This window comes from Schistosoma haematobium, chromosome 1 (genome assembly GCF_000699445.3).
Source record: "Schistosoma haematobium chromosome 1, whole genome shotgun sequence".
Taxonomy (NCBI): domain Eukaryota; kingdom Metazoa; phylum Platyhelminthes; class Trematoda; order Strigeidida; family Schistosomatidae; genus Schistosoma; species Schistosoma haematobium.
Window position 1 is genome coordinate 3,982,105 of NC_067196.1, and position 23,050 is coordinate 4,005,154.

The window sequence follows — 23,050 nt, forward strand, 5'->3', positions numbered from 1 at the left end:
TGGATAGGTATTTCTTGGAGTTCTATTGCGAGGCAGTGACTAGTGGAGTCCAACTGTATCGCGTGTGAGGCAGATAGATGTACAGTATTATGATTTGGTTGATGAAGTTAGACATGTACACTATTTGGTGCGGATTCAGTAGTCCGAAGGTCAAGTTTGTACAGAAAATTAGTGGTATTTATAGTAATTCAGATGATCTTGGGCCTCTGGAAGTTTCTAGAACTCCACTAAACATAACGGCAGGATAGGTAATCCTTCAATCAGAAGTGTGACACGTATCTCTTCACTTGCTAGATGTTTTGTGAAACTTCTATTTAAGGCTGGTTGGATATAATGTTTTCAGGGTCCCTCTGAACTTTTTCGAGGGATACCTAATATCTTCTCAACCGTAAAAGCTTATAAATGTATGAGTTGCGTTGATACACTTCACGTCGACCATTCCAAAATATTCATCCGGTCGGTCGCGTACTTTTACTCCAGGCTTTTCTGTTGTAAGAGTAATCTGGAAGAAAGTGCAGAGACAGTCAATGAAATCATTGAATGTTGTTCCAAGTCATACTAGTCGATACAAACTGTCTTGTTGTTATCCATGCTATAACTTCAATCAGTGGCTAAGGAAGTTGAATGATATAAGTCACAAACAACCCGATTAGCTCAAAAGCATTCATTCTTCGTCGTGCTCTAGATTTTCAGTTCTTGTATTCCGTCTCATTTCGTTTTTGATCTATGTTCTCGTTGCTGAATACTTCTAATTATGATTTATAATACATAATTTTCATCCCTTTTGTTATTCGTCTTGTTGTGCTAATTTGTGGTATGGCAACATGAACCAATGCACATATATCATAATTTCTATTGTTCAATAGTTCTAAACTAGAACATCACGTTCTGGCACAGATTTGACCGAGTCACATAGTTTATGGTGATTATATTGAATTGACAGACTGTTCATCAGTTATCAGATGCATCTGGTATTTACAAAACGTTAGCATGCTCCAGCCAATAGGCTTCTCGGTCCTTACTCAAGCTTTGCACAATTTCACTACGTAACAATCCTCGTTTACTGTAAAACTTGAAACAAAAGCTACAGCCAGTTTGCTTACATCGATTTGTTTAAGACGATGACTTTGTTAAGCACTGAAACTTAAGATAACGTATTATGTTTTTATCAGTTAACTGATGAAAGCCCACAGTTCATTAGAATGAAGGTTAGCATTTATTCTTTCTGAATTGTAAGAACGTCGATTTCGAAATGAATTAAACATTTTTCAAATTCAAGAATGAAACATTTCATTAGTTTTTTGGTTAGTAATAATTGATCTATATAACTTTATTTTCACTGTGATTATTTTCTGTAGACCGGTGCAAATTTGTCAAGATTACGTTCTCCACGTGTATGGAGTTCAAAACGATCTTCGCTTAATTCTAGTCCTCCACCATATACACCACCTCCAATGCTTAGTCCAATCCGTCAAGGTTCCGGTTTGTTTTCTTCATTATCGCGATGGGTGCCAACTCCAACAGCAGTATCAGGAGGAGGAGCGTCAGTGACGACGTCGACAGGAACTCGTTCTGTCGGGAGCGGTACACTGATGAATCGTCGATTCTCAAGTTATTATTCATCGATCTCCCATCATAATGACTCAGAAATTACTACTATTCCTAATACTTCTACTATGTGTGCAACTGGCAGTGGGGTCAATAGTGGTGGTCAGTTGAAACGACGTCATGCAAGTAGCAGTGGTACTAGGAGTAATACCAGTGAGATTAGCACTTCAAATCAGAGTATTAATATGGTAGATTCTGGTAATAATATATTTACTGACCCTACTAATACTACTACTAATAATAATAGTTATGACAATAACAACGTAAATACAGGCTCAATCACTGACTTGTATATGCGTGATGTAAATCGACCAATAGCCTATACACGTAGACGACGTCAACAACTCACACCAAAGTCCGCTCCTGTGTTAATTCTTAACTGTAATACGACAAAAAATTCGGTACGTTCTTTTTACAATTTTCATCTTTGGTTCCAATGTACTTTTGCATACAACATTTGGTGGTCAATTTCTGTTGAAACTGCTCATCAATTTCATTACTTATTATTGTACTGAACTACGCATGTGTGTGTATGAATCTCATATGAAGGTGAAGCTTTGTTTATAAATACTACAGTAACTTAATCTTAAATCTTTCTACATTCACCACTTCCGAAATTCGTACTATTTTTATTTCTCTGTTATTTGGTACATGAAATCTGGTACAACTGAACATTAAAAATTTCATACACCGGATATAATAAAGAGATCAGATTGTGAAACGTTAGATCAGGTAAAGGCAATGCAACAAAATAAAAGAATAAATAAACAATTATAGTGTATAGTAGAAGATACATTTCTTTTATATATACAGCCTACAGGGATTTCTATCGACTCATATAGTCCCTCTCACCTTAATGAAGTTTGTAAGAGAAAGCTGAAGTAGGATCGCCATTGCCTACTATTCTGAACCATGTTTGATGACATCAGAAGTCATTGAGTCGTACCATATCTAGGAACACGACTTTCATGTCATAACATCATCACCTTTCCACCTAGTTCCAGCTTGAGGAAACGATGGACAATGTGGAATTTTCCGAGATGATGTTCGTATATTCATCTAAGCCATCAAAGCCGGATTTTCAAGATGATATTTTGGAATCAATTTTGAGATATCTTTGTGATGGATACGTGTAGGTCTGTTATTTGGCGAAATAAACTTTTTAATCTTGAATGAGCGATTGAAATCTTTACTATCCGTTGCATCATAGTGATATTTCCATTCAATTAGTTGACGATGAGCATCTGTTAGTATGAAATAGAGTGTAAAATATTTGTATAAAACAGAATTCGTTCTCACTTTCACATTCAGCAGTCAGGACGTTCAGGTCTTTAGGTAGTCGTTTAGCAAATAACATTAATCTTCGTCCAGTGAAAGATACACGACTTCTGTTAGTGTTGAATTAATTTTGTCTCTGCTGTTACATTGTTCTAATCATAAAACCAACGCTTTTATAATGAATAGTTTCTCTCTATGCTTATGAAACCGTAAATCTGAGAATTTCCCGTAACCAAAGATGTTCGTTTATCATTGTCTAAAGAGAATTATTCGATTACTGAAAGCTTTAAAGGTCGTGAGTTCGGTTCCTAAGGTGGATATTTCTTCGGAGTTCACAGTAAAGGCTCCTTGGTTTTCAATTTTTCATCAGCTTACGTGTCGATTCTTGATGAACAGTCAACATTATCATAAATGCACACACACACACACCAACGTAAGTTATTATTTGAAAGTTGTTCTTTACTCGATCATGTCTCAAAATATCGATTAGACATTGTAACTTTTTTACTTCTAGAATATGGATAAGACAAGTTCATCGCTCACTCCTTTTGTAGCTAGTTCTGATGTCTACTCCTAAGCATCTTTGTCTGTTTATCTTTCTACGCGTTATCTACCTATTTGCCTATCTAATAGCTGTATCTCCATCTGTTTATGTACCTATCAATTGATTATCTATTTGGCTATGTGCGTGTCTGTTCTGTTTTTTGAGTTGTATGACATCTGTGGGATAAAAATATGTTTAAATTCAATCAATTTACGATATTGCGCGATCATCTGCCAGTACCTTCAGTGGTTGACTGTTTCACACCCAATTTGGTTGAACTCCACCGGTTACGACTTCTCTCTAGATTTCCAGGAACCGCGTCTTCAAGCTAGTCACTAATGAAAATAAGATTATTATCAATAGACGTTTTATTGGAGATTTTAGGATTTTCATAATTTTAATCAGTAGAGTTCAGCTATGTCGGGTCCTATACAGTTAGTCAACTCATCGAGTGGAAGGTGATGGTCTCGCAATATCATGAATTGATTGAAGTTATACAGCTTATTGGTCTAGAGGTTAAACGTTCACCCTCGAGACCGTTAGTCCTGGATTCGGTTTTTTATTATGAGGTCGTAAATATGCACGTACTACAACGAAACATCTGTTTAATGTTTTTCGATTTTCAATGATGATCTAAGACTAACTCGTAGTTTAAATTGGAAATTTCACAATCTTCATAAATACTGTTATTAATTTCAATAGTTGAGATCATGAGTCAATTGATACTAGACCACTATGAAAAACCTAGAAGCATTGCATGGCCGTTTCGTCCTATTGTGGGACTCCTTAACAATGAGCATCCACGATCTCACCTCACGAGATTCGAATCCAGGACCTATCGATCTCGTGCGATTCATGAAATCAATTATTGAAATTACTATAACATCTACAAAAACCCCTTCTTATGTGTATTCATTTGTTTAAAATTTCCTTATATTAAAAGAGTATTGTTTTGCTGAAACAATATATATGGTTTGGAAAGAGTTCTTGTTAGTTATCGAATGAAAAATCTTTCATATCTGTCGTCTACTAGTTTTTGTGTGTGTATATACATGTATAACTTCATCTTGTATTTATTGAACCATATAAATTATAAATGATTAATTGACATGTAATTTACCTATGAATTAATTTAGTGTTATTTGATTACATGTTCAAGTTGTCGGTTTATTCAATCGTGTTGTTGTTGTTGATATATACTTATCGTCTACTTAGATATTATTCCCTCTAGTTACATTCACTATGTTTTTTTCCGAGTATCATCACATTTAATAGAGATGAGTTAAACACAGAATCAAGGATCAAAGATCTCATTGGCGATGATAGGTTTTCTTTGAAAAGCATTCAGAAAATAATATTTGGATGCAAAGATGAATGATGGCTAATAATGGAACCCGGGACTCACGTTTCATCGTATATAAGACTCGTCATCTGGATGTACCTGCATCTCAGAGTTGATTTTCACCCTGGGACTCGAACCCAGTAATGTTCTCTTCAAACGCTATCGCGTTATTCACTTAGCTACTGAGTCCTGATAGTCACTCGCTTGTGTAATGAGGTGAAGTTTAAATTCACTTGGTGTTGTTTGCTTGTATCTTCCCATTGTTGTTTAGGACTGCAATTGATCAGTCTCTTATTGGCATATATGCATCCTACAACTCACTGGTCGTGTGTTGAATGTTTAGATCAATTCACAACGGTTCTATAGTTTGGTGTCAACACACTAAAGAGGTTTTTAGATTAAAGGCTTATCAACAGAATCGTGTATAAATAGTCTAAAAAAAAAGAACACATAAAAAATTGGTACCTTTTAAACTGATACTTACTCTAACTAACTAACTAACGTATGTTGTACTCGTTGTGAGAACTAAGTCTTCCTGATTTCATGCCGGCTATAAGGTCATGGATGCATACCAATTAAGCAGTAAAACTATATTTCAACGACGAACCAATCAGATTCAGTGTACTTATTGTTTGAGTTTTGCATGAAATTCGAATGAAAGCTGGCTTGTAACTGATTAGAAGCTTTTCAAAACGTATTTATGTTCATGCTTTAACGCATTTATGATTGATAAATATATCTGTTGTTCCATTGTATAGTGAATATGATATGGTGTGAAGGCTAAGTTATAAGAAATACCTGATTCGGATGCAGGTTGTATCTACAATCTTAAATACATGTCGGTCGCACATTGTATGATATAGGACACAGTTAAATGTATTTACGGGACGATATCTCAAGGTCCTGTGTACGTCATAAATTCATCAATACATAAAAACCAACTTTAATCTTTCGGAATTTTTCCGGTTTTTTTTAATGACAAATTATACTCTAACTTCATTTACATTCTGATTGTGTAATAAAAGTAAAATTTCACTAGCCAATTTAACGATCACTCAAGTTTGTCGCTAACGTATAGTTACATTGCCTAAGATTTACATACCATAACAAAATAATAACTAAATACACTCGTTCTCTTGAGTTTTCAATGGTCTCTTCAATTGTATGATGAACTCGTTATGAAAACTGATAAATTTTTTCTTAAAACTATTTCATTCATGATTGTTTTTTTTCTCTTCACTGTAGGCAAATCAATCAAGAGATCTTCAAGACAATGAGTTATCACTTCAATCTCAACAACAATTCTCTAACACTGATACCGTATTTGGTTATGATGATGAGACTATGCGCCGTTTTGCGGAAGCCGATGAAGCTTACCGGTTAAATAGACAAAAACATCAAGATAAACGTTATTCACGTCGTCGATATGATACTGAGATAAATGCATCTAATGATCAAATCAATCACCATACTACTACTACTCCTACCGATGATGATAATAATAACAATAATGAATCAATTCCTAATAAAACTGATCACAGTTTCAACTTTGCTGATGAACAGTTGTTAAATTTTGATTTCGAAATGAAAATTAAAGAGACAAACTATTCTGAAACAACAATACAATTTAATAGCGATGTTGAATTAGACTCGGAGCATGAAATAGAGGATGAAGAGGATGATGACGATGAAGAAGGTGTTCCAACTAGTATTATTCCGTGAGTATTTCTGTATTTTAAGTTTTATATTTTCTACACAAATAATCGAGATGAATAAAGTGTGATGACTTAGACGGTCAAAGCATTCGACTTTCCATCACGGTATCCTAGGTTCAATTCCTGTTTCACCCACTTTAATTTGAACACTCATGTTGCAGGTCTGTGTAAATTTGCTATTTCCTGCTTCCCACACTGCAGAAGGATACATATTATAGACGATCTGTAAAGAAAACTGAGTCAGGGGTGCAGTTGACAACCTAGAAGTGTCGCTGCAGCGTTCGTGGAATAACTGTCTAGAGCCAGTCGCATACGGCCATTTTGTGAAGACTTTTAGGTGCATTAGCTCCTTACATTTAAAACTGTACCGCAAACCCTTTCCTAACGATCTCATTGTTGGAATATAGAATCGCTGTGGATGCTGGTTGTCCAAAGGAAATAAATACCTTGCTAACATCACATTCGTGTACAGTCGCCAGTACAACTTCGCCCTCGGACCATGAGTTTACTTCTTTTAGTATTACCGCTATACAGCCAACTTACCTGGTATAATAAGACATACACAAACAAGTATTTTAGTCAATATAATTCATTTAGATTATTATCAACTTAAGCAAGCCTGACCACCGCAAGTAAGTGACGTCTATGATTGGAAACTTTAAGTCATGGTTAGCCAGATCATCACGACGAATTTTCTCTATTTTTTTTAACTAACGTATTTATTAAGAAGAGATGAAAGGAAAAGAAATGTGAGATGGAGACATCTACCTGTTGATTGTTTCCTATACTTTTCTGATGAACATTGTTTATTAACTAGCCGTTTTATGGTGAACTTGTGTAAATGTAATTGTTAACGTTCTTTCGGTCCATTTATTTTTTGTATGTCTTCAAATAGTCATTTACTTAAACATCTGTAGCCCAGTTCTTTATCAACATATATTTGTTATTTACTGACTAAGATTTCGTATTTATGGTACGCTCTGGTCTTGTATAATCAAGTGAATCATGACATTAAGTTTTAAATGTCATACGGACACATAGATGGTTGTAAGCAGCAGGTGAGAAATCACGAAACATGATGAATTCACATTATTCTGCTTCAGTTATTATTCTGACTGTATTCAGATTCTTCAGTGTCCTGATGGAATGTTCGTTCAGAATCCAGGAGCCCATGTGCACCATTGGTTTGAAATCAGGGTTTTCCAACTCCCCAAGGTGGATGCTCCATATCCCCTAACCTAGGTAAAGCGCCGGACATTCACTTTTCATCCTCTCGATTTTGTAAACAACAGCCCTGCCACGAGAAGACAGTGAGTAGGAATTCCATTACAGTCGCTGTATATGCGTAGCCATGTGAGAGCATTTGGAGAGGGAGAGCGGACTCTCCCCACCATCGACCGTACCAAGGCGTTTGAGGGCATCTACGTTATTAGCAATAGTGTCTAATAGCGATTTTCAAAAAAGCAAAGGTCGTACGGAACTATGAATTGGGATTAATGTTATCGCGATTGGGGTTACAAGAAAGAATATTTAGATTATTTTAGTAAGAAACCGATAATTCTAGGTCTTCCTAGCGATAAAATGTCAGCTATTGAAAAAATGAGAATAAAAACTTCATATTTCTCAATTAACATTTGCCTAATATAATGTGTATATTTTAATTCTTCAGTAGATATGAAATTCAAATTAATAGCCAAAATACAGGTTCGTGACAACATTGTGTAAACCGTAAGTATGATATTCATATTACCACGTAAGTATACAACTGAGGAAAGTTATATTGAATGGAACTACAAGAATCCTATCAAGTGCGTTTATGTAGTCGATGTGTTCAAGATTAGTCGTTCAGTTATAGTTTGCGTCACGAAATGATCTTATTAAAACAATCAGTGAAAACCAGGAAGTACTCGACATATACTTCATCCTAGTATGGAACTGCATGCCGATGCGCATTTGCTACTTCATCAAAGATCGAACGTCGAACCTAGCAGGAAATCATTAATTTTCGGAATTCTTAGCTGACATCCATTAGTTTACACGTCTAACTTCAATGATTTCACGATTTTGTGTAATCATCATTTAATAATACCATTAGTATATAACTGAATGATACACAAAGAGGTCAAACTTCACTTGTCAAAGCTTTTCGTTTAAAATCCAGGAAATACATCACAACTTACCGAGCATATTATTATAATTGGTATTAGAGGTTTGTAATGTAAACCTTAAAATTCTACAATCTTATTAAGACCTCTTATACTGATAGTTGTATATTTGTTTATTTGATTACGACTTTTGATTTCTTTGCTTTTATTTCTCTATTTTTAAGGCATATCAATGTTGGTCACGCTTATCAAGCAGAAATTCCTGATTTTTGTCAAGGTAAATAATACTTAAAGAAATTAAATGCCACGTAACTCAGTTCAATTGTCATTGGCTTCATGAACTGATCTTATATTTTGTTTTGGTCACCGCCCTCCCTAGCTCACTCTTACACTAAACAAAATCGCGCGTTTCGATAGGCGGTGGTTGTCCCAAAATACACAAACAGTACTTTGAAGACACACGTTATCGAAAACTAGTAACTTAATAATATCCTGTATTCTTAATAGGCATGTTTCACACCCATAAAGCAGGACAGAGCGAACCGTTATGCAGTTAACTCGTCCTTTGGTTTGAAGACGGATATCTCGACTACGCCACAAGCGACTTAAGTTTGCCAAAACTAATCAAGCCTTCTGAATCTATGCCTAAATTTCATCAGGCACCAAACCACCAGGACTGACGAGACTCCCGATGTCAATGAAGAGGTCGATAAATTCAATTACTTCATTCCCTATCTTTAGTTAAGGCGTTGACACAGGGCAATCCTGAAGTGACAATTTAACACTTGTAGGAAAAGAGTTGCATACCGAAGTTGCTTAAGACTATCAGAAGTCTCTGCATTTCATCAGCAACTTCACCAAAAACGACTATATCATCTGCACATTTTAAGTTAATAAGTTAATCTGCTGGTGAAAGATTAACTCCTAAAAATTTATCTGATGAAAGTACTATCTGTAAAGGCATGTCTATAGCAAAGTTAAATAAAAATAGAGAAAGCGGAAAACCTGAATGAACACCACTTGAACTGATTAATTCTGATGACAGTTCACTATAAGCTCTGATCCGACCAGTAGCGTTCGAATAAAAGATCTGTACAAGGTTAATGCACTTCTTTGGTATGTCTTTCAATAACAGACACTTCCGCAAAACATCATGAACAATAGAGTCAAACCCTGCCTTAAGGTCAAGGAATGTAAGTATTATCGCACGTCGAAAAGTATGGCTATGTTCCAGAACCTATCAAATGGTGAATATTTGGTCTATATGTCCGCATCCAGGTCTGAAACTAGCCTGGTTTCCTCGGGTTCGCTCTTCATTCACTCTAGTTAGACGTTGAGATTTTATTAAGAGTAATATATTAGGCGGTACTTTAGATAAACTAATTCCTCTTTGATTGTCACAAACGGATTTTGGCCCTTTCTTTTAAAATGGGATGATCAATGATGGGAAGTGGACAACAGACGATGAGTTCGAACCGGAAACTTGGTAACTGGAATGACTAAACATTATTTCCATAATTTTCACTGAATTGTTATAATGTATTATAGTACGTTCAGTCATTTTCATCATGAACATGTATCTTTTTTATTAAAAAAAAGAACATATTACTGAATCGAATTGTTAAATTTTGTTTTATTCCCTGCTCTTATGATTAACAAATCATTAGAAATTACATCGGATGAAACCAACAAAGAATCACCATCCAACTGGGAAATGTTACTCTGGTATCCAGCTTATCTTGATGAACATGATCCTAAGAATATAGAGTCATGTAAGTTCCTTTTTTTTGTTTTCTGGCATCACTAACATACAATTAGTTATGTTTTGAGTAGTGTTTCTTTTCTTCTTCAGAATTCAACTAATATTATCGATTAGTAATTATGTATAATTTCCCATTTTTCTCTTTTACCCCATATACTAAATCTCATTATTGTTCAATCTATTATTTTACTGTACTTGAGATTAAGCTGATTAAGGCCTATAGTCTATGCATCTTTCACAGTGGAGAAGTAATAAAGTTTTAAAAGAAACAATCCACGAAAAACAACCATAATATCATTTAATCACTAGGCCCTACATAACCTTTTAAAATACATATACATTGATACAAGGAGGCACCAAATAGATATGCGCCACATAAATCATTCGATTTATGTGAGGGCTATGATACTGCCTGGGTGCCCAGACCGAAGCAAGCGGTTTACTTACGAGGTCATACCCGGAGCCTTCGACCCAAAGGTCTGATCCACAAGACAGTGGAGCAACGTCAGGAGATGCAGTGTCATGATGCGCCATTTATTCCTTCAGGATAATGGAGCCCATGTGTACCATTGATTTGGAATCAGAGTTTTCCAACTCCCCTAGGTGGACTGTCCGTGTCCACCAACCCGGTTAAGGCACCGGACATTCGCTTTTCGCCATCTCAATTTCGCAAACAACAATAATGCCACGAGTGATTGTGTTTGTATACACGTGGCCATTTGGGAGCATTTGGAGAAGGAGAGCTGACTTTCCCCACTCCCTGCCGTACCAGGGCATTTGGGGGCACTACATAATAAAGATAACTTAATACCTTTAATGTATGTATGAAGTAGTTTAAATAAATTCCCTTCCTTATTCAATAGCCAGAAATATTATTATTAGATTATTTCAGGTTGTAGTAAGCAAATCTCTTGTTTAATGTTGAAGTATTACCACTAAAAATTATGTATAAAGAACAATTGATTTCGATTATCTCGTGATCTTCTCATCTACATAAGTTCTATACAGAGTTTGTCAACAAATTATGATTATGATTATGAACATTTCCAGTTTGTAAAATAATGGCATCAAATGGCATTGTTATTATATAATCGTATGTTATAAGTTGACTCTACAATTGCTACTCACAAAACTGAATTATTTACTATTATTAAAAGAAATCACTTATAGTCAACAGAATATAAAGTATAGACGATTGGGAAATTTCAATCTTATCATGGGTCACTCATTATCCTTAAAGAAATGAACATCTAGGTCGTAGGTGATTAAAAATATTCATCAGAAAAACCTAGATCTCAGTTTAATTCTAATCGAAAATCGTTAACAAGTTCTATCTACAATCTTTATAGGATTGTTATTTCCTAGCGAGATTCAAGTTCACATTGTCCAATTTAAAAATCTAAGACGTTACTATTGAGCTATTTGGATCGTGATTGACATTTTATAGGATCTGATATATTTATAACTGATTAATTAGTGTATAGAAGCCTATATCGTATTTGTTTATAAAATCACATTGTATCGTCGTTGCATCTGCATTACAACCTGTAGTAGTGTATCATTTATTTAGTCAACAACATATATAGCCTTTGACCATTATATCAAAGTACTAGAATCTTGTAACATATCTGTTGAATACATTCTTCTATTTTGTATTTTATTTACATTTTGTTCTTCTTCCCCCCCCCACTCACCATATTTTTGTTGTTACTACCACTGTTTGTTTGTTTTGTTTTTTTCCAAAAAAATTATTTTATTAGTAAATTTACTGACAAAAATTGCCTGTTCACCAGCTGTACGTAATTGTGGATTAAATATGGAATATACATTTCATTTATTATGTAAATATAAAGGTGATGTAGAAATGACATTACATGCTTTATTACGTGATACATTAGTTGTATATGATTATGTTTATGCTGGTAAGTTATTATTGTTATCTCTATTAAATGTGTGTGTGTGTGGGTGTTTGTGTTTTATTAATTATGTAATGAATTTGACTTGTATGTTCTCAATTCATAGATTATAGAGTTCATTATAATGAGTTTACTCCGTTCTAGTAATAATAATGACCTGTTTAACTAATGATATTAATGATTTATTATGTATTGGTTCTTTGAATCTTTTGGTTATTATTTAAGACTGTAAATGATCAATCTCTTATTGATATATGTGCATCCTGTATGAATTGCTTCGATATTGCCTTAAGTCACATGCATTATAAACAGAAATGGATGATGGCTAGTAGTAGAATCCAAGACGGGCGTTTCGTCCTATTTAGGACTGTTCAGCTGGATATACTTGCACCTCAGAGTTGATGTTCAGTCCGGGACTCGAACTCAGTACCGTTCACTTCAAACCCCACCACATTATCCACACTAATGAATAATAATAACGACTGGGTATCCTAATGCGTATTGGTTCATGCCAATTTTTCTATTCCCCAATACTTTATTACAACATAAGAACTGTTAACCGGTTTGCCTATTATTATAATTATGACTTAAAAGATTACATGAATTAGACGGCCATAACCCACTTCAAACAGGAAATCACAATTTCTATACAAGTTGGTCGTATACCGTACAAAACTGAGTAATAGGGGTATAATTAAATGCGTGGGGGGGGAGGAGGAGGAATATGAAAACACCATAAACTAAATACTCATAAATTACATAATAAAAATTCAAATAATAATTCTTCGTAGAATAGTCCTAGAAATTTCATCTTTTCCAGTTATTCGCTTCGATCTAACAGTTGTAACGTATGATAAAAGTAGGAAGAAGTGAAAATAAATATGATACCGTTGAACTGTATTATTCTTTAATCAATTGGTTTCGTAACTGGTTTGATGCATATTTACCAAACAGTTTAGTTCACGCTATTTATTTTTCATTTAACTTTAATTGTAAACTCTTTATTTGGATCACTGTTTATGAACACCGGGTCTGTGTTTATACTCGTGAATACAAACTACTGACGAATAATCTAAATATTCCAGGCCGAAGCATATATTAAGTCGTCTTCGATTTTCAGTAGTTTCATTATATAATCTTTTATTTTCATACTATGTAATATATCCTCCTGGTTTTATAGAAACTACGGCTTGGACAACTGAAGAGATTGTACGCTTTCAGCAAGGTTTAGCTATGCATGGAAGAGATTTTCATCAAGTTTCAAAAGATTTACAAGCAGCTGGAATGAATAAAACAGTTAAAGCATGTGTAGAATTCTACTATGTATGGAAACGAATGAATACACCATCTGATGTTAAATGGTATGGTATTTAGATCATTATTATCATTTCTATAATTAATATTTTTATGATCATTTATAGTGTAACTATGGTTATTTTTTATTCCTTTGTTTCTGTTCAATTTTTTCCTATCCAATACTACTTTTCCTCTTAATTCTTTCATGTACGATTGGACCTTTAAAGTCTCTTTCGGAGAGACCCTACTCACCGCCACCTTTAAGTGGTATATCATTTCCACAAATATATGAGGGAGTCAAAACAGAACACCTAATTGATAAGCATATAGGATCAACCTAGGGGAGTTGGAAACCCCTGATAGAACGAACGTCATACGAACGTATTACAATCATTGGTTACTATAGAATCAAATTTACTGACGTCACTCTACTACTTTCACGACTCTACTGCCATCGAACATGAATCCAAAATGTTATGAACAAACACTTCAACTAGGATTACTGGTCATTTTTCTTAAATGAATATACAAAATGGATTGTCTTACTACATATAAATTAATTTAGGATTATTCGATATCATACAGTACTGTTGTGTTAATGCTTAGTTGAATAACAAATTAATTCCGCTTAATGGAACACAACTTCAATTTTCTATAGATGAGATGTAACTAGAATAAACCGATCAGATAAGTAGTTATTCAAACAAAGACTATCACCACTGTATCATTAAACTTTATCCAATATTCTTGTGAATCTATATGTCACCTTTAAAACATTCATTGGTTAAAAAATAACGCACACATTCCAAACCATCTCTTACTCCAGAGTACTATGTTATCTAGCTCAAAACTATGTCGAAAATCGGTCCATGTAACTATTTATTATCGAACTTATCTATGTTAAGGTGTGCTTAGTGTCCGCACATTAATTCTAATGTAGTGTAGTGAGAAAACACTCAAATAGGGATAATCAATTTCTTTCTCATACAAAATTACAGAATCTCTTCATAAAATATGGACTGAGCTATGCTGGTAGGTGTAGACTACCTGGTTGGGATCCGCGAGACGATAACAACCGATGGTTAAAGATCTTGAATGACATGGCTCAAAATCGTTTACAATAGCGCAGGTGTATCTACTCTTTGTGTTTTCCCAAATTCTAATCTTCTAGATTCTTCATGTCCCTTATTTCTTCTCTTTCCAAATTTATCTCACAGGATTATGCTCTTCGAATAACATCTTTAAACCCTAATGTTACTGATTACTGCTTATACTTTTACTACCTCTACCACTATGGGATTTGAATCGACAACTGCATTTCTGTGCTAATGTGGTATGACAACTCTAACTGATGTACGTACGTACGAAGTTCTACGTTGTTACTGACTGACTGACTATCTCTCAAAAACTTCAATTGTTCCTTCATTCCTGTTGTTATTGCAATTAATCTCTGTTTACGTTTTTGTTCTATTCAATTCGATCTTCTCAACCTTTTGCTGCTAGTCATTCCACTTCTGATTGGTGTTACTTACTACTTATATCGACAGACATAAGTAGCATACATCACAGTAGGACTGAAGATCCTAGATAACAAGACTATAACCAATCGCAATATCAGTGGTTCATTTATTATTTATAATTCGTTAAATCTTAAGTTTGAATGTGATTGCATACTTCATTCGTTTTATAATTTCATTCTATTCTTTAAATCTCCACGAAGTCATTGACTGTTGTTCTCAGACTTATTAGTCGGTTCAAACTTCTTGATTGAGGTACCTACTATTATCGTAACCAACGGTTGGACAGGTTAGTTGATTTAATCGAAAAATGATCACAATAGCACAGTTAAACTTATCCCCTTATCTTTAAATATTTTTACTACAACTACAGTTACAACGACCACTACGGATATGAATACTTTCAAACTTTTCCTTTTCTGGTATCTGTCTTGATAATTACATCTGATTGTGATAAGATAATATGGCAACTTAAGGTTATGGATATATTCTCTATGTTCTACTTTGCTTATGATTAACTCTGTATACTTCGTTTTCCGATACCATTGATAATAATTATTTCAACTTCGTTTGTTCGATTTCCACCTCTCCTCTCATTGTACTAATCATAATATGAGTCCTAAATTATAATGATTTATATTACTACCCCCCCCCCTTGGTCTTAACCTCATTTAAAACTACTTCTAACCAACGGATTGAAAGATGATTTAATCAATGTTTTATAATAATCCGAATATGGGATTATGTTTTCCTAAAAACGAATTTGCACTAATTCACAAAATATTTTGTAGTTTTAATAGTAGCATAATAGTTTTATTCAGATACCACTTGAATGGAATAACCGGTATTATTTTAGAAAAAGCATTAGTGATTCTTCTTCCAAACACTTTCTATCGTCCCTTAAATTGTGAGATTGAAATCGCTTCGTATCTTCCTTTCTACCAACTAATTCTTCCTTCCTGTATTATATCCTTATACACAATCTTTCTTTTATGTATTACTACTATTGAAGTAACTACTTCTATGAATTCGGTGTTCATGTTGTTGTGCTAATGAGGTATGGGAACTTGGACCGATGAATAGATGTGCCTGGTCCTACGTTGTAGCTGACTGATTGAATACACAAATATATATACAGCCAGATAAAAATCACCTCTCAATAATCAACTTTTGTTGTTTTAACAAACTAACGTGTTTATATGTGTCATATAAGACACAAGTTAATCACTGATCAGGAAAATCATTACTGTTAAAAAAAATCTATAATTGATTTGACGGGGTTTTTTTACAAAATTTCATTTCATTTATAAATACTATTGATTACGGATTAACTTCATTGTGTCCATCATGATGAAAACCAGGAATCATCAGACGTTTGTTTAATCGTAATATAAGTTTGAACTGTTGATGAGCAGTACTTATTACTATGCGACATCTGTCCTGTGCTCTCGAGTTTACGAGATTACTCCATATGAAGTAGTTTAGAAAATTCCTGAAAAGCTAAGAATTTCCAAAGTTATTTTTTCCAGCCAATTAAAGTTTTAAGAAGATCTTTAGAAGAGATAACCCACCACATTCTTCCTTAGTTAGATTAATGAAGTGCTGGAAACATTGTAAATATTAATATCGTTTTGAATATTCTATAAAAACGTAAGATCCCTAATAACTATAAAGATTGTCTTTATTTTCTGAAAGTATTGCGTTTTTTTTTCATATTTCCGTCCTCTGTTTTCGTCAGGCACATAAGAAAGTACACACTCTGAAGAGTGGGGCGGTGGTGGTGGCTAGAAATCAGTTAGTGATAATCAATATAGAATGTGACACATGCTTATTAGTTCCACACTGCATTCATCAGTACATTTGTTATACTCTCTATCTCTTTTTCTAATATTCAATACTTGTTGAAGTCAAAAAAAAGAGAAATAAATTTTCAAAAAGGGTATAACGTTTATGTTTAGTATCTTCATTTTATTATGTGTAAACATTCAATATAGTTTATAGTTTACTTCAATTCATTTCTTTAGTCGAAACGTTTATCTTGTACCGATCGAAATTGTGTCTAATATCTTGCTTTACATATTTAATTTGATTGTGATAGTGTATTGAATGAAATGGTTAGAACTTAGGTTACATATACTCAACCACTCATCTATCAATGCCCAATACTGGCTAATGTAGGAATAGTTTTGATAATTACTAGTAATGGTTAAAGCAAGAAGTGATATCCGTTTGTGTTTTAAGCCATATTGGGTAGATACGAACTAAATGAATTGGTGGTTGCACCATTACGTCACTTGGACTAATGCACATATATGATGGGATCTATGTTACTTACTGACTGGTGGTTTATCTAACACATAACATGAAGCAGATTGCCAACAGTGTACTCAATAATTACTCAAACAATCTTATAAATAGATCATGTCTATGGAATAAAACTATAAAACTTAAAAGCTGTTACCAGGTAGTAGAAGGAATGTAAATATTAATCAAGCATTTATTCATAGTTTACATCAGATGCTGAATTTGATCCAAAAAATACTGTTTGGTTTTATTACCGAATCCTTTAGCAGTATGCATCCATGACTTCACTGAGAACTTTCAAGCCTCACAACATTCACTTAACATTTAGACCGACTGAGTCGACAAACAATGGTTTACATGTTCAATCTGAATCAACCACATCTTTGGAATCAACTACGTCTTCCACTTGTTATTTATTTTTTTCAAAACATTATAATTTGTATTTGTCTAACCGAACATACTTGAATTTCTACCATTGCTTAATATGAAAAGATCATGAAGTAACAATAACATAAGAAAATTAGTAAAATTTAGTAAATACACGTGCGAATATACATTTACATGTATATAATTATTTCATTAGTCAGTCAGTCAGCTACAACGTAGGACCAGCCATATATATGCATCGGCAGAAGTCGCCACACCTCATTAGCACAACAACATGAACACCGAATTCATACAAGTAGTCACTTCAATGGTGGTAATATACATAAAAGAGAGATTTTGTATAAGGATATAGTACAGGAAGTAAAAATTAGCTCGTAATAAGAAAGATATGAAGCGATTTCAATCTCATAGTTTAAAGGAAGACAGAGAGTCTATACACCTACACTTTTGTGATAGGTTCTGAGCCATTTCATCCAAAGTCTCCAACCAGTGATTACGATAGTGACGCGGACCCCAAACAAGTAGTCTGCATCTACCAACATGGCTCAGACTAGAATTTAGCGACTTCAAGCACTGATGTCATGTTGTGGTTTGGTCACCCCTAACATTTTTCCAACCATCCTCAACACTAGTCAGCATTGCGCGTCATGGTAATCGGTGTTGAGGCATACGTACCACGTGGTCTAAACATCTCAGTTGATGAAGATTCACAACCTCATCAACTGATTTACCATCATTCCCTAATACCCTGCCTAATCAGTTCATTAGATAGTTTTTCATATAAAGAATACCGTAATATCATCGGACATCGTTTCCTATCAACCCAACAGAAAAATGTATCTGGTTTTCTCTACTTTTCCTTTCATTACATATGCATAGTAAGACAGTATGAAAAGGTGAACTAGTTGTGATATTGAAATTAAAAGTGATGAAAAGAATGTTTCTAATTTAATGAGAAAAAAAGCACATTTTTTTCCGTACTATCCATTATCACGTTTAAACTGGTTAGAAATAGTTGTATATCCCTGATCTACCTTAATTTAGATATGGATCAGAAATACATTTGGTTTGTTCTATATTCATATGAATACATCTTCACTTGTCTACATGTGTATATGATGGTGTGTGTGTGTGTGTGTTTGTGTTTTGTATAAACATGTTTATTTTACAGGTTTCTTTTTTTTTTAACGTGTAAATAGCTTTGTGTATACGGAGTGATTGACTTCAATACATTTTTTTATTCTCATATACTGATCAGTCATTAAGCAGATAGTTAAATAGGTATCCATTACCAAGGTTAGAACTTGATAGTCTCAAATAAGTTGAGCATTGGGTAGAGAGTTAATAATAAATATGTATATATATATGTACTTTTTTAATGGTTGAGATGAGTCAATTGAAGCTAGAACATCATGGAAAACCTGGAAGCACTAGACGACCATTTCTTCCTGCTGTGGGACTCCTTAACAGTGCGCATCCATGATCCCTCATCGTGAGATTCGAACCCAGGACCTATCTATCTCTCACATGAATGCTTAACCTCTAGACCACTGAGCCGGCTGGCATCCAACAGTGTTAATGTCTTACTCCAACTAATCCATGAAATTGAGCGACACATCCACCATTGTCTTCAGTGAGTTACTATCTCACAATAGACACAGTTGAACTCCACTGGTTACTGCTTCTTATTAGAACTCCAGGAAATACCTCTTGAAACTTCAATTGACTAATGATCTCAACTATTAAAATATATATTCTCAACCACTAAACCATTGCTCCACAGGGAATGTTAATCGTTTTCATAGTGAAGATTTATCATCTCTAATTCTGAATACTAAATTATGATTAATCTCTTCCAAACATATAACAGTTGTTTACACTTCTCGTATCTAATTTACCTTGTCAGGGAAATTCTTATTCAGATTTATTTTACTTAATTCTACTGTAAAAGTGACTAGTTACTCATGAGTGAATACATAAATCCTAATTGTTTAATTGTATTTTCCTTTCTATTTTTATTTCAAGGTATAGAGAAAGAGCACGACGTCAACGTCCACTTGCTCGTATGGAACCGATAATCACAGAAGAACCATTATCAGAACAATTTGAAGCTATTGAACAATGTAATACATATACAACAGATATGAATTCAATACAAACATTAGACAATAATATTAATAATAATAATAATTCAGTTAATGTGCCTTATAATTTACGTCGTAAACAACAACAAACAACAATATCAGTTCAACCACCACCATCGTCATTATCAACAAACTTGAAATCAGATTATCAATTGACTACTAAAGTGAATACCAACGATATTGTTGTGAATAATGATAACAATAATTCCTTGGAAAATTCCTATGATGATTTTATGGATATTGTTTTCAATGAAGTAAGTAGGATAAGATTTCCATTGTCATTATCGTTATGATTACTACTACTACTACTATTGAATAGAAGTTATTATTTATCTCTATCAAACTTACATATACAGTGTTCAAAATAATTTACTTTCTGATTGTCTAGTAAGTCTGCAACGTAAAACAAAGCTAGTGTATTGTCAGCGATTCTCTGACTGATAATAGTTAGCGGATGAACACTTACCTTTGATAAAAGAACACTGTAGGTCTGATAACTTATTGGCAGGAAACTTTGGACCTAGATTTCTTGCTATTTCACACTCACCAACAAGGTGTTATTTATCTACATGCTGGGATTGCTTGAAATCTGCTGCAATAATTTGAAATTCCCATATTTTAAATTAGATCAAAACATATTACTTACGTCTGTTACCAATGGTGGATCGTAGATCACAGACCAGAATTAGCCAACCGACTCTGTTCTGGGTTCTTCTTTCCAGTTGGATCCAAATGCTATTCATTTCTTTGATGTCTGTTTCCAATTGTTGGCGCAATTATTTCTTCGATTTGCCTCTTTTGCTTTTGCCTTTAGGGATTCTAAGTTAGGGTTTGACTCGTGATGCAGTTTGATGATTTCAATTAGATATTAATCAAGCTTTACTGTAATATATCAACCAAAGAAGTTTGTGAGTTGATGATAAAAATGAAACAGATTGCATAACTGAATATAAATTGATAATGAGATAACAGGTAAACTATTCTCCATAAGAATTCTAATGGCTGAAATCAATGTTTCAATATAGGAAGTAGATCCAAACTTGGAAAAAAATAAACAGCAAGATATATATGTATGCGGGGAATAACTTGTTGAAAACCCTGTTCCTTTAAACTACAATCCAATAGAGATGTAGCTAGCGTTGTTCTTCATAGTAAAACTAATGAGAATTGTTAAAAGTACGCTGTACACAGCTAATTTTACGTTGTCATTTTATAGTCCACGGATATTATCTATCCAAATAAAGGATACTTCACTTGCACTTACCTCTTCAGTGTGTATCTATAAATTCAGATGCTCCTATAGAGAGATAGCTGTATATTCGTTTTACAACCAATCAAATTAACCAACGAATATATAAATATCTCTCTGTTTCTGAAAGAGTTTAATAAAAACAATACTTAGCTTTATTTGATCACACTTGATCAACACAGATCATGTAGTCAAATCATTTCAAGTGATTTATCGTATTTATTCGTTGTTTCCCATAAGAGTTCAATCTCGTCTCTTACATATACCCTACAACGATTCGAATCTATGACCCTAACTTATGTATTCAGAAGAAATGTATAATATTCTTTCTATTCTTTGACTATATAATCGTTCACATACAACTTGGCTTATCATCATTATTGATTGCTTTCTCTCACCTTCTTTTTTATAGTTTATTCATTACCTAATCATTAATTGAACACATCTTATTACGCAATTTTGACAATGTTTGAATAATGCTTATTTTCTAATGTCTAATTTTTTTCAAGTTTTGACCTACTTCCTATGGTGTAATATTGATTTTTAGCCTTTAATATTTGTTCTTATTATTTCATAATTCACCTTTCATCTCATTATTAATAATTTTGTACTTGTTACTTATTCTAATTACTTGTGTTAGGTGCTATGTCATTGTTTATTGTCTAATTGCAAACTTCCATGATTGATTAAATAATCTTCATATCAATATTCCTACATATTAAACGAAAGCTTGGTGAAGAGATATGGTGAGACTATAATTTATAGATGAAACAATCAGGTATAAGATAGTAGGTCTTGGATTTTGGGCGCGAAATTCACTCATCCATCTGGTTAAATAGAGTTTTGGCATTTTAGCTGATGGTCAGTTCGTGATGAAAACCCTGGATGTAATTCCTAACTGTATATCATCATCCGAATTCCTCATTCTTATTTATAACCCTCATTTGGTCCTAGTTATTAGGTGGACATTTTCAAGGTTAGTCTATTGTCGCTCAAAGGTCGTCCATAAATTATAGTCTCGCCAAAGATATTATCGAAAACAATATTGGTCTTATGTTTTTTTCCTGATCTACTGATTGAATTGACGTTTCAAAATACTACTGAATAGCGATTAAGTAGTTCAATAATACCAGTTAAATAGTTCTGTTGCAGTGTTATTCGAGAGGAAGTAGTGGATCCTTGAGTTATATGAACAACAAATTACAAGATGTACTGTATATCAGAAAGCAGTATACTAATGTTAATCAAATGGGAATATCCTCATTCATAATAAATGAACCTTGAAGAGTATGACACAAATCTAAAACATGATCATGAAAGGGAAAATAATCAAGTTATATTTTGAAATAAAATAACTGGTTAAATTCACTTGGTATTGTTTACTTGGATCTTCCCATTGGATTTTAGGACTTCAATTGGTCGGTCTCTTATTAAAATATGTGCATACTGTGCATATTGGCTCGATATTGCCTTAATTCACAAGCATTCTAAGCAAAGATGGATGGTGGCTAGCAGCAGTAGAATCCAAGGATGCGTTTTTCGTCCCATTTAGGACTGTTCAGCTGGATTTACCTGCATCCCAGTGCGGACATTAACTCTGGAATGCAAGTAAACTTAGCTGGCGAGTCACAAGTAGGATTCCACTACTCGGCATTACCCATCTTTGCTTAAAATAGTTGGTTGCAACATGATGAGTCGTTTTTTTTTTTTAGATCGGAATAGTTGATAGAGACTATGGTCATGGTGTTATGAGGGCTTGTGGAATTTCGTCTTAATCAACGGTCAATTATTATTGTGTATATTCTTTGCAAATAATTAATTTTTGTAGTTGCTCCGTTTTGGTGATTGAAACTGAGGTTTTTGTACTTGCAGTGACATATTTA

At 33.8% G+C, this 23,050-nt stretch overlaps 1 protein-coding gene across 1 annotated transcript in view; it reads left to right on the forward strand.

Moving 5' to 3' along the window:
• The window catches only part of TRERF1 (ELM2 and Myb SANT-like domain containing 1), a 103,642-nt gene that overhangs the window by 76,317 nt on the left and 4,275 nt on the right, over positions 1 to 23,050 (forward strand). Inside the window, exons 11-17 of the mRNA XM_051213621.1 lie at positions 1,359 to 2,009; positions 6,018 to 6,490; positions 8,817 to 8,869; positions 10,260 to 10,364; positions 12,115 to 12,276; positions 13,451 to 13,631; positions 19,800 to 20,172. Of these exons, the coding sequence (XP_051072947.1) occupies positions 1,359 to 2,009; positions 6,018 to 6,490; positions 8,817 to 8,869; positions 10,260 to 10,364; positions 12,115 to 12,276; positions 13,451 to 13,631; positions 19,800 to 20,172 (1,998 nt within the window). The remainder of the gene's footprint in view (positions 1 to 1,358; positions 2,010 to 6,017; positions 6,491 to 8,816; positions 8,870 to 10,259; positions 10,365 to 12,114; positions 12,277 to 13,450; positions 13,632 to 19,799; positions 20,173 to 23,050) is intronic.